General features: G+C 38.8%; 2 protein-coding genes across 2 annotated transcripts in view; one reads left to right on the forward strand and one right to left on the reverse strand.

Annotated features, from left to right (window-relative positions):
• LOC139941199 (cytochrome P450 3A24-like) overlaps positions 1–3,159 on the forward strand; it is a 63,539-nt gene extending 60,380 nt beyond the window's left edge. Inside the window, exon 13 of the mRNA XM_071937660.1 lies at positions 368–3,159. Coding sequence (XP_071793761.1) covers positions 368–439 — 72 coding nt within the window. The 3' untranslated portion in view covers positions 440–3,159. The remainder of the gene's footprint in view (positions 1–367) is intronic.
• Positions 3,160–6,430: 3,271 nt separating this feature from the next.
• LOC139940588 (uncharacterized) lies at positions 6,431–19,467 on the reverse strand. The gene is made up of 11 exons (XM_071936919.1): positions 19,370–19,467; positions 17,878–17,923; positions 17,270–17,386; positions 15,931–16,020; positions 14,720–14,962; positions 13,768–13,890; positions 12,492–12,581; positions 11,222–11,467; positions 9,903–10,031; positions 9,204–9,293; positions 6,431–8,697 (listed from the first exon to the last, which is right to left on the reverse strand). The coding sequence occupies exons 1-11, from the start codon at positions 19,424–19,426 to the stop codon at positions 8,057–8,059; spliced, it is 1,872 nt and encodes a 623-aa protein (XP_071793020.1). The 5' UTR covers positions 19,427–19,467; the 3' UTR covers positions 6,431–8,056.

The following is a 19,467-nucleotide window of genomic DNA, read 5'->3' on the forward strand; positions in this document are numbered from 1 at the left end:
TGGTCAGGTTTCAAACATTATTATTAATACAAGAAAGAAAGCTCGTTTGTGTATCCATTTATAATGGGGAATTTAAGACAGCGGACCAGTCTATGTTGTAACAAATCCAGCAGGTGAACGGCCTTGCTCTGGCTACTCAAATCTGAAGTTTATTTGTTTCTCAAGCGTATTCTCTTAGAATTAGGGGCAAAATAGAATATAAACTGAATTCATAGACAGAGTAACTAGCCCCCCAAAAAAGCTTGATTAGCCAATCGCTAACTGGGAGTTTTCAGGTGCACCTTGGATAATGTGATAGTCTACAAAAAATAAAAATAAATTGTTCTTACTGATAACATGATTTAAAACATTTCACGTTGTATTTCAGATTCCTCTTACACTTGGCAGTACTAATTTGGCTCCGAAGACTCTGTTCGTGAGATTTGTCCCACGAAAGTAAAATCAACATGTTGAAGTGAAACGGATTTGCCTGGATTTGTTCGTGTCCTGCTGCGACAACGGAGACTTATATACATGTATAAGGGTGGGAGGGTTGAGTTTTTTGTTAATGCCAAGACGGTCTCGGGAGCAGTGGTTATTTCAGAAAGGGTCTATTCATCAACGTTGTAGCTACCCAAACTTGAAGGCAGTGGACACTATTGGTAATTACTCAAAATAGTTATTAGCATAAAACCATACTTGGTGATGAGTAATAGGGAGAGGTTGATGGTATAAAACATTGTCAGAAACGGCTCCCTCTGAAGTGCCATAGTTTTTGAGAAAGAAGTAATTTTCCACGAATTTGATTTCGAGACCTCCGATTTAGAACTGGAGGTTTCGAAATCAAGCTTCTAAACGCACACAACTTCGTGTGTCAAGGGTGTGTTTTTTCTTTTATTATTTTATACATGTTGAGACCAACTGTGAAGGTTAGTCTTTGACAACTGCCAATAGTGTCCACTGCCTTTAGTGCCTAATCATCTTTGGACATCTCCTGCGTGACGTGCATGGAAGCACGAAAGTGTCTACCAAACCTCGAAGTGGCCAATTAAAGCTTCGTTCTCGTGGACCACGTCCATAGAATAGACTCGGGCAGTCTGTAAAATCAAAGTCCTCTATTGGCCGATTCAAAACCGCTTTCAAAAACCATCTTATCTCCCAGTATATATAGCATAGTTTACATGTATTTTGTCTTGTTTTAAATGTGCTTTGTTTTGCTTGGTACCTCTTTTATTAACCTTGTCGTAATGTTGCATATGTCCATCTGATGTGTACTACAGTTTATGTTCTATCCCGTTTGTTTGTCTGTTTTTGTTTCATTGTTTTGTTTTGTCTTTTGTATTTTGTTTTGCTAGTTCTTTATTGTTTACTTAAGTCTATTTTTTGTATGGTTAAGGCATTCCATTTATGCTTCGGCTTCCTGGGTAACGCCTCCACTTGTAGTGTTATTGTATCTATTGTTTTGTTTTCTTATTAAATGATTACTCTTTGTGGAAATGTTCGTTGAATTGAATTGAATTGAATTGAAGGCATACTGATCGAAACGTCGAAATGGTACGCATAGGTGCTTTTGCATTACAGCAAACCTTATAACCTGTTGAATTGTTTTCAATTTCAGTTCCTCATTGTATATCAGTAACTATAAGTTCAAATTTATTTTATCTAATTCGTCTCATATATTTCACATTGTAATGACATCGGCATCCTTGCAATCGCATGTAAAAAAAACACCAAATATCAATAAATAGTATTGATTATAAAAGTAATACAATTATTTAAATCAATTGTTCTTTTGTTTTTAATATTTGTTTCCATGCAATTAAATGTTTTTGTTGTTTTGTAAAGATGCTTTTTATATTGATCCTTGTAAATGTTTTGTAATAGTTTTGATCAATGCACTGTAAATAAGAAATAAATTATAAACGAGAATGCTATCATCACCAAGTTTAACATAAAGCAAATAAAAATTGTATGATCACAAAATGTGATTTTAATCTATTCCATACAAATATTACTATTACTGATAGATAGCATAATTTGTAACTTAAAAATACAGAATGGGATACTTTTGAATGCTCGGTGGCAGAAGACTTACAGTAAATTGCCATTGTTTATGTCGTTTTGAACATGCTCCTAATATTTCTATGGAACAATGGCTTTACGTGGTAAGTCTGCTGCCACCTAGAATTCAAAAGTATCCCCAAAAGTACCCGAAAGTCTCCGATTGACTTTAAAGGCAGTGCACACTATTGGTACATACTCAAAATAATTATTAGCGTTAAAGCTTACTTGGTAATGAGTAATGGGGAGAGATTGGTAGTATAAAACATTGTGACAAACGGCTCCCTCTGATTGAAGTGACGTAGTTTTCGAGTAAGAAGTAATTTTCCACGAATTTTATTTCGAGACCTCAAGTTTAGAATTTGAGGTATCGAAATCAAGCATCTGAACGTACACAACTTCGTGTGACAAGTGTTTTTTTTTTTCATAGTTATCTCGCAACGACCAATCAAGCGAACGTGTTCCGTCGACAAGGGCGTCTAATTTACAGAAAGGACGGTTTTGCACGGGGGCGGACATGATTGCATATGCAAAACCATTGCATAGAGGACATATTTTGCATGCAGACGCCTTGCATGGGCCTTTGTATACGTTTTTGTGCTCTTTCGGATTTCAACCCTATTTTAATTTTTCATTTCATTTTGCGATATCAGCTTCCTATGAATTTCAAAAACAATTTGCATTTATAGGTTATTAGATGGACAAAAACGAATTCAAATTCGTAGGACCTTCTGAATAGGTAAAACCAACCATACTGTTTTCCCCGTTTATTTTTACACACAAAATGTAATCCTTATCGTTAATTAAAATTGATATGTGTTCTTGCCAACTGTAATTTGCCATTTCTTTATTTTTTGCCATGTAGCGACTCCTAGTCTCATTAGTAATCATTGTTGTAACTTTAATGACAATTATATTGGTTTTTCTAAGTGAGCGATGGTTGGTTTTCTAATCTTATCAAATTGTTTTTGTGCTCTTTTTAAGTTTTTACATTAATATATTTTTTGTCTATATAATAGTAATGTTTTTCAATGACTTTTTTGTAAACTGTGCATTTCGGCTTTTTAGCCGCTGTATTGCAGTGTTTTAATAAATAAACCATGAATAAATATGAATAAAGTTGTTGTACGATTTTTATCTTTCTCTTTTGACTATTAAAAATTACATTATTTTGATTACAAAACTATGACAACAATGATGAGACATGTCAACTGGGCCCAATTTTATAAAGCATGTATAAGCATACCAACTTGCAAAGCACAGCTTAAAGGCAGTGGATGCTATTCGTTAATACTCAATATAATTATTAAATCCTTACTTGGTAACGAGTAATAGGGAGAGGTTGATAATATAAAACATTGTGAGAAACAGCTCCCTCTGAAGTAACGTGTAGTTTTCGAGAAAGAAGTAATTTTCAAAGAATGTGATTTCGAGACCCCATAATTAGAATTTGAGGTCTCGAAATCAAGCATCTGAAAGCAACCTTGTGTGACATGGGTGTTTTCTTTTATAAGTATCTCGCTACTCCGGCGATCAATAATTGAGCTCTAATTTTCATAGGCTTTTTTGTATGCATATGTTGAGATACACCAAGTGAGAAGACTGGTCTTTGACAATTATTACTAATAGTGTCCAAGAGCCTTTAACATACATATTACAAACAGAAACGGGTTACCAGCCAACATTCCATGAAGTTTGCATTGTTGCAAAAAGCTCCTAACTCATTTGTTTTCCTAGCAGAGAAATTTGCTAAGCAGTATTTACTGCTTTTAACAGGTTCATGAAACTGGGCCAATATGACTTGAAGTTTCAAACTCATGGGAATGTTCCAGTAAGACTAATCTTCAAAAAGTGCATCACTGTCTGCGACCAATATGCAATTAGACAAACGCCCGACAGTGAGGCATCACCTTGATTCAAGTGGAGGACAACATTAACAAGTTCAACGAATAACATCTAACTTCTTTGGGATGGGGGAGAAGTGGGATTTTTTCTTCTCGTCTAATTTATTAAACCTTGGTATGGACAATTTAACCAGGGTAACCCAGCCATGAGTTGTCAACAAACTACTTGTGGTTATAACCAGTATGTTTTTTGCTCTATTCGCACATTTCATCTGAATTTCAGACTATTCCTTTACTGTCATTTTTTTTTTACTGCTAGCTCTCTGGGGCTTGCTTGAAGGCGCTCTATAAATCATTAATCCATTGTTCGATTACAAAAATCAGCTGAAAATTACCTACAAAACCACATACAGCTCAAATAAGTACATATGTCATACTAGAGATAAAAACAAATCAAAACAACAACTCCAACCACAAAAAGCCGTCGTTTAAAAGACAAAAAGGGATTCATACAAATTTGAAAATTCTAAAAGTAGGGGGTGATGGTAACCTGCAAAAAAAGAAAACAAATAGATCTTCGCTTACCGTTCGCCATTTTACGGATGACCTCCATTAGGTTTGAAGCTAAACCCAATGCTCAATCACACACACAATCCATAGAACCTTTAAATCGTTGGCAACTGTTTGTCGAGATAGTAATCCAACAGAATTGTCCATCAATGTATCTTGTTTTGGGGGCTGAAATGGGTGGAGCTCTCCCCAGTCTTGGTCTGCCTCAAAATAGTGCGAAATTTATTCCTCAATGCATGGTGTGAAACGCACCATCAATGGGTCTTGGCCAACCATATGGAGGTATGCAAAGGAGGCCTACCTGGGCTAGGTCAACCACAGCTTCACAAATCTTCTCTAAAGCTACAATTTAACAGTCAACCTCTATCGGCACTCCTGCAGCCTCCAATCAGAAAGAACATCGCTGTGACGATGTTTGTATCACGTTAGCCCGACTTTCAATCGTAAAGGTTTCACAGCTCTACGGTAAACTAATAGAGCTCTCTGCATCCGCCCGTGTGATCAACATTGAAGTTATAAGAGCTTGAGCTATGAGCTTGAGCTATAACTCCCGTGGAACTTGCGATTCCCAAAGGTATCAATAGCCTTACCTGTTTGGAATGTTCTGCATTAAAACAAACTTCCTTCTGGCAAGTGGACTAAGCAGGCAAGGTCGGTAGAAATGTCCCGATGACGACCAAGCCGTTTTGCACTAGATAAGGCAATGAACTCAGCACATCAATGTTGCCAACTGCTTCATCAGTTGTTGACATTTCTTCTGAATGTATGAGCTATGGTTTCTGTGAAATGTGTCAATGGTCATCACAAACGCGACATCCGAATCCTAAAGCCGAGTGGTATACGACCAAATTGCCTCCAGAACGTTGCGACGAACCTGTCCCGTCCCGTACTCAGCTGAAAATGCCATACCGTGCTGACCAAAGATTATAGAGCGCCGCAAAGATTATAAGGCTGGCCTACTTCCAACCATGAACAAAACCGCGACGTTTACACACAAACAATGTGATCTATTTGGAATGTGGCATGACTGCAGTAAACTCCGGTCGGAAGAATGTCAAGAATAGACTTTTTTTTGTTCGACGTTCATTATCGAACGGTTATTATGCAGGTTACTAAAACTTAAAGGGTACGATATACGTTTGTTCATAACTCCCAAAACTTCCTTGGTTTACACACCCAACCACACCGAACTCGTTATAAGGAACAGTAGGCCTACGTTGCCTGGGATAGGACGAGTTGGTCTATAAAAATCGTTTGTAACCGTTTGTTATAAAATGCATATAGTCGGAATGATGTTTTAAAAGTAAAAAACAATGATCCGGACAAACCTGCCTCGGAATTGCGTGGTTTTCCTTTTACTTTCCGAACTAACAATTTCGAGGCATGTTTGTGTGGTTCATTTGCATTCTACTTTAAAAACATCTTTCCAACCATAATAACAAAACAAAGTTCTTATAAAGCGCACATGTCCTACTAGACAAAACCATAATATGCATTTTAAAACAAACGGTGCAAAACAACCATCTGGACTCCAAGAAACCGGACACGAAAAAGACGGCGACAAAACAGAAGTAAAGCTAAATTAAGCACATATATTATATACTATTATTATTTTATTAAAGGGCATTGCTTGGCAGCAGACAGCGCAGGATAGAGTGAAATAGAGAAAAATTTCTATTTTACTCTATTCTGCGCTGTCTGTCGCCGAGCAATTCCTTTTGGTGAAGAGGCTATGCTCCTGCAGTGGAGTGATAAAGGCTAGACAGATAAACACGCGTGCAGCCAATAACTTTTTACCGGAGACCACCACTGGTTTGGAACAAAGAAAGCATTTTGTTTATTTATCATAGGATTTGGGTACTTAAATATTACACTTGACTTTTAATATTAATCTGAGAATCCATTTCAATTTTTTTTTTTAATTTCTAAACATTTTGCTAATGTCAGGTAGTTGTATCTTCTAAGCGCCTTGCAAAATTATTTTTTATCATCAAAGATGTTGGTCAATGCCGTCTAGTGCAATCACTCCATTTACAATTGGTATACCGACTTATTTCAACGTCTGACATAAAGCCTAGTTCATTTTTTTCATAACTTTTTCGAAACATATTTAAAGGGTTAATTCTTTTCCAAGAGGGACATTGGGAGGGGCAGTGCGCGGTTGGTCGTGTTGAAATAGTTACATTTGATTTGCAGTGCGATTGGTTAACTTTAATACAAGAAGTATTGAATAAATAAAATGTTTAACTCGTCATTACCGTGAGGTGTGTGCAGTGGTGTTTCTGACGCTTTAATAGTCAACCGGGAATGCAGGAACGTATACCACGTGACCGTGATTGGTGACTCGTGTCAGGTGCCGGTGTCGCATGCAACTATGTCCTCTATGCAATACTATCCGGAGGACATTATTGCATATGAAATAATGTCCGCATTATTGCATATGCAACCGTGTACGCCCGGACGCTGCTTTATAATGCAATTGTGTCCGTCCAGTGCAGTTGTGTTCGCCCCGTGCAAAACCGCATCTGACACCGGTGGCATATTTTTGCCGCAGGCTGCGAGGGGTGTAGTATTGTAACACACCTTTAAGTAATGTATTGAGATAATACTACGTTATTAATAGCGCCGTTATGCAAATTATGTTTCCTTAATGTAGGATTATTTAAAAAAGGGAAAGAAGGCATAAATTTTGTATATTTATTATAACGCCGTTATTTATACACATCTCCTTCATGGAGGACTATTTCAAAGAGCGTGGAAACGTGGTCTCCTTTACGCAAGAAAGGAATTGCCAGTTTACAGTACGAAACCTCGCGTACAAATACGCATACCGGCCACATCTGATACTTGGGAACTTTGAAATGCTTGGTGGCAGCAGACCTACAAAGGGGTGCGTATTGGCGGTCGTAACCAGTATAATTCTTGCAGTCATTGGACAGTGGTTAACCAATTGGCAACTTAACCAAAACAGCTATTGGTTACGACCGCCAAAACGCATCCCTGGTATTGGTAAACTGTAATCACTTACGTTGTTGTGAGCATGCGCATAGTAAAATCATAGATTTCACTGGTAAGTCTGCTGTCACCTAGCTTCCAAAAAGTCCCCCATTGAACAACAATAGTTTGTGCCCTGACGATTCAACCCTAGAAGATTCTGTTTCTGATCGTTAGACTTCCTGGAAGACTGTGCTGGAGTCAAAACGTCGGGCAATAAGCTATTTCTTTTTCCATTTATACTATAGGTCCCTTAGGTTTGTGAGCAGTTTGCAGCGATTTGTTTTGTTTTCCTAAGTTGTTAAAGTGGATGTTGGTTCCTCTTCAACTATTGGCTCCCTACATGCGCCCTCTGTGACTTTTTGAGTACTAAAAAACGGTTATCTAAAAGTACACCGGATAACCCATGCACACTGCTCCAGATACATATCCTGTTTTGTTATGAGCTACTTGGTTACAGTTAAAGAAAAACAGAAAACCTCATAACCTTAAATTAAAACCATGTTTATAGTGTGTTAATAAAACATGTGACAATTAAAACGGCGTAAAAAATGTTTATTTTTCTGTCAAGTGTAGTTTTGGATCGCGTTCTCGTCGGCCGTTAAAGCTTACGGACCCTCGCCTCTGGGAGCATCTTCTTGAATCTTTACCCATCCACCAACCTTCTTTGGAAAACGCTCTTTGACAGGTTCTTGTGGTTCTGGTTCCTTTATGACTATCTTTGGGTTGTGCTCTTCGACAGGTTCTTGTTGTTTGGGTTCCTTAATGACTTTCTTTGGCCCAGCAAGAACCTTCTTTTGGTTCAGGTCTTCGACGGGTTCCATTGGTTCTGGTTCTTTTATGACTTTTTTGGGGTTCTGATCTTCGACAGGTTCTATTGGTTCCGGTTCCTTTATAACTTCCTTTTGGTTCGGCTCTTCGACAGGTTCTTTTGGTTCTGGTTCTTGTATGACTTTCTTTGGGTTCTGCTCGGTGACAGGAACATGTTCTGTGGGTTCTGGCGCCTCTCCACACGCGTCTTTTGTGATGAGCTCTTTTACTGTCACCTCACATAGCTGCAGAAAAGAACGCCTATCAGAGGGTATGTCGACGCTAATGTAACGCGCCACCAACGGTGGGTCGCATACGAACTCAATGGTTCCCCCAATGGGGGCTGCCATGTCGCTGCTCACTTTATCACCACACTGGGGATTGTCATGAATGTCGGCACTGGTACCCGCGCGAACAACAGCATTCTCCAAACGCTCACCTGGTGATAGTAATAAACAAAACAACAGAGACTGAAATGGTTTTCAACAATCTATCAGCTGAATTACTCACATCGTCGGTGTTAGGTTAGTATTCCTTTCCCCTGATGCCAGTGATGCAACATCTATTATTTTATAAATCGTTGTGGTACCCGCTGCCGAAAATAGGATTCGATATGCCTCAAAGCTACCTCTAGCAATATTGGTTGTGTAGTTGGTAAGACACTGCTATAGCATTGCAAACGTCGTGGGTTTCAATCCCACCTGAGTTATATGCATGTGATGTATTTTCACAGAATACGGGAAACAGCCGAATATACAGTTCTATAAACACCAAACCAATAATTCAACGGTTAAACTACCCATTCTGGTCGGGTAAGTTACCTGGGAGGAAAAAATTCCCGGGCTGTTCGCATTGGACTTAGAATGGGTAAGTTACCGATTCTAAGTCCAATGCGAACATGGCTTAATACATTTATTCAATAAAGCAGATGTGTTGAGTACTTACTGCAACAATCCCCACGATTGAGAAGGACCACTCTACTGATGCAGTGTTCACCTTGAAGGTTTACCATCCACCATGGATCATCTTCATACTCTAAAAACACAAAAGAGCAAAGAAAGAATCAAAGGATAAATTAAATCAGTTTGATAGTCGTCTTCCGGAGCTTTCTCTAGAAGACCATTAAAACATACTGATCGAAACCTCGAGTTGAAACCAACGGTTCTTTTCAGAACCACCCCAACTCAATTAGAGAGAATATCATTACATTGTGTTACCGCAAACCCCTCATGCAAAGTTTCGAACCCTACTTGTCTTCTTTACTATTGTTTGTCAAATCTTATAAAGGAGTGCACGACATTGATTTATATAAATTAACAGATTTGCACAAGACTCTATACATGGTGTGCGCAGCCACAATCATCGGTACGTGTTCGTGTCCATTTAATGAACAGTTTAAAAACCACTGATGTAGCAAGTAATTCTCATATCATTCATGTATCAATAAACAATCGCCGTGTCATAAAAAGGTGGTTGAATTTGTCTAACACAACATCTGCAAAGAGTTACTAAAATGTTTATTGTCTCTGTAACAAAACGAGTATGGTTCATGTTTGTGGATGTACACTGATGAATGCTGATCATTTAAGAAAGAGTATACAACATCACTGACTTTCCTCTGTATTTTAATGGAACAAAACTTACTGGTGTGTGTACATCGGTAGTGTTTGAACCATTGTGGATCACGGTTGCCATCTGCAGCTCTGTCTGACGAATATCTCTCGTCGTAATCTGAACTTTGCTGCGTTGGCCTATCAATAATGGACAAATCTCCTGCGAAGTAAAAAATAAATATATATATATATATTTTAATAGTTATAAATTGTTTTCTTAATTACTGGATAATAAGGGGCCATGATACATCAAAACCCTTAGTGCCTTCATGCCTACTTGTGTATTACCCTGAGTATTACTCAACAGTTTATTTTCAGTAAAAGCTTTGAAAAAAAGGCATGAGAAATAAGATGATGTTTCAGTGGCGAGGGCAAGCTAGTCGTTTACCCGCTGGATTTGTTTACATCATAGACTAGTCCGCTGTCTGTCGTGTTGTAACGATACTGTTTGACACACAAGGGCCCAACCGAGCAAATATTTGAGGGTCCACATCTTACATGATTTGCCTATACTTCCCTACGGTTTTCCTTTCAATACCTTAAAATTCCTTGTCTCCCCCCCCCCCCGAACAGTGATCAAGTTCGTGTTTCTTATAAAATCCATCTACTTTGAGTATTGCGGTTATTCGATTATAATATCAAATAATTGTCGTTGCACGAACCCCAGTTTTAAAGGTTAAGTATACCTTTGGTTTTTAAAACCGCTCGATTGTTCTTTTTTCCCTTAGAGATGTAGACAATTAAACATCCGATTTTTTTTTTCTTCTGAGGTATCACCGAAAATCTTGAGCAAGTATGTTTACGCTTCTCAAAATCAAGTTCGGGGAATGCGGTCTGTTATATTTTTGAGAAAACCACATTACTTTGAAGTGAAATGTTTGTAAAAATGCGTTCTACAATCAAATGCTGATGTATGCTTAAAGCAATTGACACTGAAATACTCAAAATAATTAGCATAAAACCTTATTTATATAGTAATGAGTATAGGGAGAGGTTGATAGAATGAAACATTGTGAGAAGCGGCTCCCTCTGAAGTGATGTAGTTTTCGAAAAAGAAGTAATTTTCCACGAATTTGATTTCGAGACGTCAGATATAGAATTTGAAATCAAACATCTGAAAACACACAATTTCGTGTGACAAAGGTGTTTTTTTCTTTCATTATTATCTCGCAACTTCGACCACCGATTGAGCTAAAATTTTCACAGGTTTGTTATTTTATGCACATGTTGAGATACACCGAGTCAGAAGACTGGTCCAGTGTCTTTAATCAAAGGTTTCAATCAAAATTGTCAATGAACTTTAGTGATAACCAAACGAATACCTTCCCGATTCAACATCATCATACTAACTTTCATCACTCTCGCATGGGTTAACTTTCAGTTCCTCAATCTCGACCTCACGCAGTTGTAAATGCTCCTCTGTGTCTGGTATGTCAACACTGACGTAAAGCGCCCTCAACGGTGGACCACAATAGACATCCAGTATGCCACCAAGATGGCTGGCTTGACCAGCAGTTATGGGTGACCCGCACTGAGCATTGGAATGTATGTCTGGACTCAGCCCTGCTCTTACAACTGCACCTGCCAATCTGTCGCCTATTGAACAAAAAATGTATGACATGATCCTGTTTAGTAACGGTCGTTTTTCAAAAACACTACTTAACTAAAATACATTTTCTTATATAATAACAATAATGTTCAACAACTCTAGTGCGCCATGTCTGTCAATGATGACACTCCTGGCACAAACAAACCGAGAACCCTACTAATACACAACGACATAACACAACATAAAGTTTGAAGGCTATCGTTTTACGAAATAGATATGTTTTGAGATGCAGTTGAAGTTTCTGAGTTTCTGAGTTCAAGTCGGACGCTGTTCAAAAGAGATGACCCGGCATGTGAAAAACAGTGATCACGCCATGAGTGCAAGCAGCGTGGAACGTTCAGGAGCAGCGTGGAACGTTCAGGAGCAGCGTGGAACGTTCAGGAGCAGGGTGGTTGAGGATCGAAGCTGTCTGGGAGGTTTGTACACATGAATTAAGTCATTGATGTAATCGGGTGATGCGCCATCCATGGAGTGGAAGATGAGGAGGAGAACCTTAAAGATTGTTGTTGTTTTTACAACATTTGCAGGAAAAGGAAAAGGCAATTGGGTACGTAGCTTTTTGGATGCTAAGTAGCAGCAGATGCTCTCGGCAATGTCCACAGAGCTACGTTATCAGTGAAAATTCACCTGTAAGTCTGCTGCCACCTAGCGTTCCGCAAGCAACCATTTTGTTAGCCTGAATATCTGACGTCACACTTCGAAGGCTCGTGAATAGTCCAGAGATTTGCCTTCAGCCTAAGTCGCGATTCTGACGGTCACATGGTACGGAAGTGCCGCTATCCTCTCGCAATCCGTACGTAAGCGTACGTAAAACATGCACCGTACATGTACCATTAATGTGTATTGTAATAAATTTGCGTTGGATCCATTGATCTGGTTCGGTACGACCAGTATCTGTCTTTAAGATAACGACTGGGGACCAGTTTACCATTTTTGCAATTCAGTTTTTTAACTGCGAGTCATGTTTTAATAAACCATTTTTGAATTGAATTTGAATTGAACAATACTTACTGCAACAATCAATGCGGTTATAAAGGGTGACTTTACTGATGCAGTGCTCCCGTGATAGCGTCACTTTCCACCAAGGATTAGAATCATAGCCTGCATGTGGGGACAAACAAAACATTATCTAAAACCATTATTGGTTACTCAATTATATGAAGTTATTTATGTGATAAAAAAAGGGTTGGGAAAATACCCAAATATTGATCCGATATTATGAACGAATCGCATTCTGGCAGACTATGGTATTGATGATGATGTTCTTTGTTTGTCTGTTAGTTTGTTTAGATAACCTTTTCAAAAATCAAAGCTCCCACAAGGGAATATTAAGACCAAGCTGGTAAAAAAAATACATCCAGCTGGCATGCTACAGCCATTCTCTCTCATACAAAGACTCGTTTAACTATAGATTGTAAACTGCACAAAATAAAAAAATTGTGATTCGTTAGCTAGACGACAATAACTATTCTAGCCAATCAGCAGGTATCTTGACCGGATTCGAACCTACAACCTTGTGGTTGAAAGTCTCGCAGTCTAACCTCTTGAACATAGTGACGTAAAAAATGGATAAAGATCGAAGGTGGCAATTCGCAAACAGGGGAAGTCATGGCTGTGTACTGGAGAGCAAAGCATTTGCTCAGAACTATGTTAGGTCATTAATGGTAATGTTTTACGTAATGATCAAAGAGTCCTAAAACTTACGGGAGAACGTAATAATAGCATAAATGAAATGCATGGGAAGAAATTTTGCTTTCTTTTGGACAAACATTATACGTACAGGAAAATTCTTGAAAAATATCCCATTTACCAGGACTTCCAATATAATATGCAAAGCAGTTTGGCAAAATCCTTACAAATTGCACAAATTGCACTAAAGGACCTTAGAGTTCTGAGCAGAGGAACGTATGTTATTTATTTTCCAGAGGTGTGGACAAGAAGTATAAATGTTACAGCAGAATGGTGAGTTAATAGAGAGTGCGTCAAGGCAGTGTTTGCCCAGGGAAGTCATTATTACTTCACAAATACGTCATTCGTAGAAGTCCAAATTAAAAGTTTACGACTAGATAGAGTAAATCAAATTGGTATATTTGAGTACATCTTTTGAAAATAGAGCTTATGATTGCTCTTGATTTTTCAGAACAACGATTGTCTCAGTGAGAAACTAAACGTGCAATGGCAAAATGACATCTTGAAAACGACATTTTGTCAGAATGCACTCTTGGTGGCGCACTATATTTCCTATCACCCTTTGTATTTTTTAGCAAACAGTGAGGTATCGGCTTACCTGTGAAAGCAAATCCTTGTTTGTGTAACGTTAAAATGTAGCCATCCCCGGCCACTCTTGCGGGATGCATTTTGTCGAAGGTAGAGCTTTGTTCTTTCGTTTCTTGTAGAATGGAGACCCTTCCTGTCAATACAAAAAGGTTGTACTTTTAAAGGCAGTGGACACTATTGGTAATTAATCAAAACAATTATTAGCATAAAACCTCACTTGGTAACGAGTAGTGGGGAGAGGTTGGTTGTATAAAACATTGTGAGAAACGGCTCTCTCTCTGAAGTGACGTAGTTTTCGAGAAAGAAGTAATTTTCCACAAATTTGATTTCGAGACCTCAGGTTTAGAATTTGAAGTCTCGAAATCAAGCATCTGAATGCACACAACTTAATGTGACAACTAAAGGTGTTTTTTCGTTCATATTTATCTCGCAACTCCGACGACCAATCGAGCTCAAATTTTACTAGGCTTATCATGTTAAGCATATGTTGAGATATACCAAGTGAGAAGACTGGTCTTTGCCAGTTACTAATAGTGCCCAGTGTCTTTAAATCTAAATCAAGTTTTTGATAAATATAAGATAGACCTCCAACATAGAGCTATAGAAAGCTGAGTTGTAGAGCTCCTTATCCGGATGTCACAGGTTAAAACCTCGCTCCTTCAAACTTGTCTTGGTAGTTGTGATAGTGTCAAAACAGTTTTGTTTTGTAACCCGTTTTTTTAATGTGATTATCTTGATACTCTCTGTCGGCTACTCAGATCGTTCTGACAATTCTTTTGTTTCATGCTTTGTCAATATGATCTGGGGTTTTCCATGAGTGTTAGGCCGATCATATTCCTTAATTACGTGTTTCTGATACCAATAGTTGAAAATACTATGTATTTTTACCTTTTCCATTTGTGGAGGTTTCGTATAAATAAATAAAAACAAATAAATAAATAAATAAATATTTTGTGATTTACTTTGTGGTCGATGACATCGTTGGAGAGGATACTCCTCCACCATGACCTCCATGAGCTGAAGGTGTTGTTTGAGCGGTAGAACCACGCTGACCTTTGTCGCCAACAATGGAGGGTCACAGTAGACATCAATAACGCCTCCTCGTTCCTGGGCCACGTGTTCCGCCACTTGAATCCCGCATCTCTCATTTCGGTTGGGGATATTGCTGACACCAGCTCTAACCGTCGCCATCTTCAAACGGTCACCTAGGGCAAGATGGAAATTGCTTGCTATAAACCCATTGCAAAACGCGCAGCGCACTTGTACGCGCCTCTGCTGTTTGCTTGTGTCCAAAACGCGCACAAAAGGATTGTAACGTGTTTACACACCTCAGATGGGAGGTTCAACGGAAATTTTGTTGCAAAAGTCTTACGTTTTAGGCATACGTGAAGTTGCCACTTTTCATGTCAGCATGCAATAAGCCCAAAGTGGTGACGTCACCTAGAAACAACACAATTTTTTGACGTTCACGTTCATGTTTTTGCTCGCGCAGCGTGCAGCTAAACCTCACTATGAGTGTCCACCCACCAGTTCTGCCTTTTTTGGGAGTCCATTTCTTTTGTGCACGTTTTTACAAACAAAATGGCAGGCATGAGTTGCACGTGAATGTGCGCTGCACGGTGTGTATAGGGTCTATTGTTCTTTTATTTACAATATTTACATTTTGACTGGTTGTGTGCAGGGGTGGGTTTCGTTAAGACTAGTCTTATCTCGAGTTAGGACCAGTTACTCGTCCTTACTTAGGACTATCCATGCAATTTGTATATCTCCTAGGACTAGTCCTAAGTTAGGACTAGTCCTAACTCTTTGTGAAACCGACCCCAGTTCTCTGGAGAGTAAAGTCAATCACGTGAAAAACAACAATTTACATCACATCAAATTTAAAACATTCATGCATTAGGAGCAGATAAGCAAATGGTCCACATCTTGGAACCTTTTTCCATTTATGGAAATCACGTGAGACATTAATTAGGCCAAGCCTAATCAAGCAAAAAAAAAAGCCAAAGTCTATCATTATTATACCAAGATTTTGGGAAGCATATTGTTACCGAAAAGGGCTTACCATGGCATCAGACTTTATACAAAGTAATTCCATCGATCGTAAATAATGAGTTACCTGGTTTGTCTGCTGCCACCTAGCGTTCAAAACTTATCCACTTCAATCCATACTCACTGCAACAATCTGCCCGATTGTAAAGAGTGACTTTTCCAATGCAGTGTTCCCCTTGAAGATAAACTGACCAGGCCGGGTTTCCTTCCAGATCTTTAACGAAACGTCAATATTAAAACGCCATAAATAGTAAGTTTAAATAACACAACAAATTATATACCCCCTTGTTTTTAAACTTCATGCGGCCACTATCTGCCATTGTCTGCCATGAGACAACGTTCATAATCATGCAAGTAAAGGGTACGTTTCGTTTGTACAAACACTGCCAACGTTTGTCAACATCAATCAAGTTAAATAAAGTTGTGTGCCGCCAAAGGTGGCAAATGGAACATCAACCATGGGCGACGGCATGTCAAGGGTGTTGGTTTGTGATTTTAAAACGGCGAACGGTTGCGCTAGTGGTTAATAGTGTGCGAGAGTGTCACTTTAAATGCACCTTGCGCAATATACCAACACGGGCAACTTCGTTTCCAGCTAGGTGTGATCGATCTCGCTGCCACTCCAAAAATGGCAATATCAATGTATATGGTGACGTTAGAAAAATTGGGTCAATGTTTTCTCGATTTTAAACCTTTGGTGGCTGGTGCTTTGCGCAAGGTTGGCCAAGGGTATATTGATCTACCGTTAAATAAGTTTAATTTTGCCTTTGAATAATTGTTCTTTGCTTGTTCGCATTTATGGTTTTGCAATGTCAGACACGGTACACAAATTGACCATGACTGCGTGAGGGCGCTTTCATCGGGGAACGTCTTGCATCACAATTACAGTTTATCAAACATTAACTACAATACGAACACATTATTAACACAAAATTAATGGAAACGTATGTTTACTTGTTTTTCGCCATGTGAAATTGATCCACTTCGCTCTCAGGCGGTTCAAAATACGGCATTTAACGAAAGTATCGATATCGATACCTCTCATCACTAACCACTGGGAGGCATGTACTGAGAAAGAACGCTGATTGGCCCAGGAAAATGGTTATGCATTAGATGTCAAGTGCGTGTGGCGTAGTTTTAAGTTTTTTTTTATAAATATAGATTATAATACTTTTCTATATCTATCATTTTTTTATGTTGATCAAGCCCGCGTTTTTTATGACACGAACCCGTTTTTTAAAAACAAAAACAAAAACAAAAACACTCTTCAAGACGAAAGACATGCATGCGCGCGTAGAAAAGATTGAATAATGAATATGTACGCTCATTTATGGCTAATTTAAATGTGCGAGCATATAGCACATTTAAATTTGCCAATTCCAGGGGTTGTGATCGAGCGAGGCATGCTGGGAAAAAATGGCGCGGTGATATCGATCACTTCTGTGAACGAGGTTGTGTCTTACCTGTTATCGCGATACCATTCTCTGTGTCGCCATCAGCTGCATTTTGGGAACTGTAATCTATATCGCCTTCCTCGAATGTAGAGCTTTGCTTGGTCTTCAATCCAACAATGGACAACTCTATGATATCATTAACAAAATAATATTAAGTTAATATTAATAATGCCTCTACAGCAATGGGAGACTTTTGGGACGCTTGGTGGCAGCAGACTTACCAGATAAAATCCATTGTTCTCGGTAATGTGCGCATTATGTTAACTATACGTAAACTATAACAATGTTAACTATACGTAAAATGGACATTTACCTGGTAAGTCTGCTGCCACCTAGCGTTCCAAAGTCTCCTATTGAATATGTGTCACTTGTTATACAAACAAACAAACAAACACCCCATTAAAAAAAAAAAAAAAATTAACAAACTTTGAAGCTGTTAAATTGAAGCTTTGTAATAAGTTCTCTTCCCGTGAGTAATAACAATATACTGGGCAAGATTGTCATCAGAATGCACAATTATTATGTTTCCCAATTTGTCTTTCGTGTAAACTGTGCAAATAAGGATTATCCCCACACGCAGGTTTTGTTGCATTTATACGAGAACGAATTGTACGTACTTTGGAGTTTATACTTGTTGATGTCAGCATCCCCTGTGTCATCTGCCTAAATACATAACGAAACAAATGCAGTCAAACATTACGTTAAGGTTCGTGTATGAAAAGGGTTGCACTGGACCACAACGGGTGCGAATGTGTGTATAATGTTCAAAAATGAGAGTAACACCTGAGGTTTGGGGACGTTTTAAAGACACTAGACACTGTCAAAGACCAGTCTTCTCACTTGGTGTATATCAACGCACGCGTAAAATAACAAACCTGTGAAAATTTCAGCTCAATCGGTCATCGAAGTTGCAAGATATTAATGAAAAAACCCTTGTCGCACCATGGTTACACGAAGCTTTAAGATGCTTCATTTCGAGACCTCAAATTCTAAATCTGAGGTCTCGAAATCAATTCGTCGAAAATTACTTTTTCCTCGAAAACTACAGAGGGAGCTGTTTTTTACAATGTTTTATACTGTCAACCTCTCCCCACTACTCGTAATCAAGAAAGGTTTTATGATAATAATTATTTTGAGTAATTACCAGTAGTGTCCTCTGCCTTCAAACAGTCACTATGTTGTTTTAAGACAAGTCACTTATACAATGATTTTGTAGACATAGATAACCAAAGGCTCAAAAGTGATATCGACATTGTTAAAACCGACAGGGTCGTGGCCGTGCGATAAAGGCCCGAGCCGCACGAGCACGACCCTGCATGGTTTTAAACGCCAGTTTAAGAACGAGTCACTACTCTTTTATTCCCATTCATAACTGCCTTTTGGTTAAAAGGCGTAATAAAGTAAGCAACTCAGACGTCCTTGAGCTTTGTATGTGTGTTGCATTCGTGCGCGTAGTTAGTCTTGGTGCAAGACGTTTCTCGTTTTCCTTTCACACACAGCGCGGCCAACTCACCATAGCGCCCGCATCGTCCGTAACGAGAAACGTCTTGCACCAGGACTAGCGCGTAGTATGCATCTAAACGTATTCAAAAACAACCGCTTATAAACAGCTCCACCTAGTCTTTATCAACCGTTTAAACACCCACACGTGACGCGCTCTCCACCAGCGAAACTGTCTGAGGTATTTATGAATTGATGTTTAAACCTAGTCCCAGAGTACAGCATAGATGGGCTATATAGTTTTTACATGGAAATCAAACATCTAAAAGCTGTTATTACGCAGTAAAAATGCATAAAGTTTTCGCTTAGAGTGCGTTTAATAATAATAAAAATCGCTGAAAAACAGTTATACATTCAGTTCAGAACAGTTCAGGTCAGTTCACAAGCAGTTGACGACCCATTCTTGAGTCTTAGTTTCAAGGCAGGATGTTTCAAGGCAGGATGAGTGCATCTTATTGATGAAAACGTAAATTGTGTACTAGATATCAAGGGGCTACGATTCAATGTCAAAGAGGCACAGTGACAATTGCCCTCACCCCTGCCTCAATTAAGTATTACCTGAGACAGTTCAGTAGAAAACAAGCTACACTAGAACTAGAGTTGTCATACCTTTAATCCCGTGATTGCCAAGAGGCTGAACAGTAACAAAAAGATGGCGACCTCCATTGTACGTTAATCTCCTCTCATCCGTTCCTCTTTTCTCACAG

This window comes from Asterias amurensis, chromosome 8 (assembly GCF_032118995.1).
Source record: "Asterias amurensis chromosome 8, ASM3211899v1".
NCBI classification, from domain to species: Eukaryota; Metazoa; Echinodermata; class Asteroidea; order Forcipulatida; family Asteriidae; genus Asterias; species Asterias amurensis.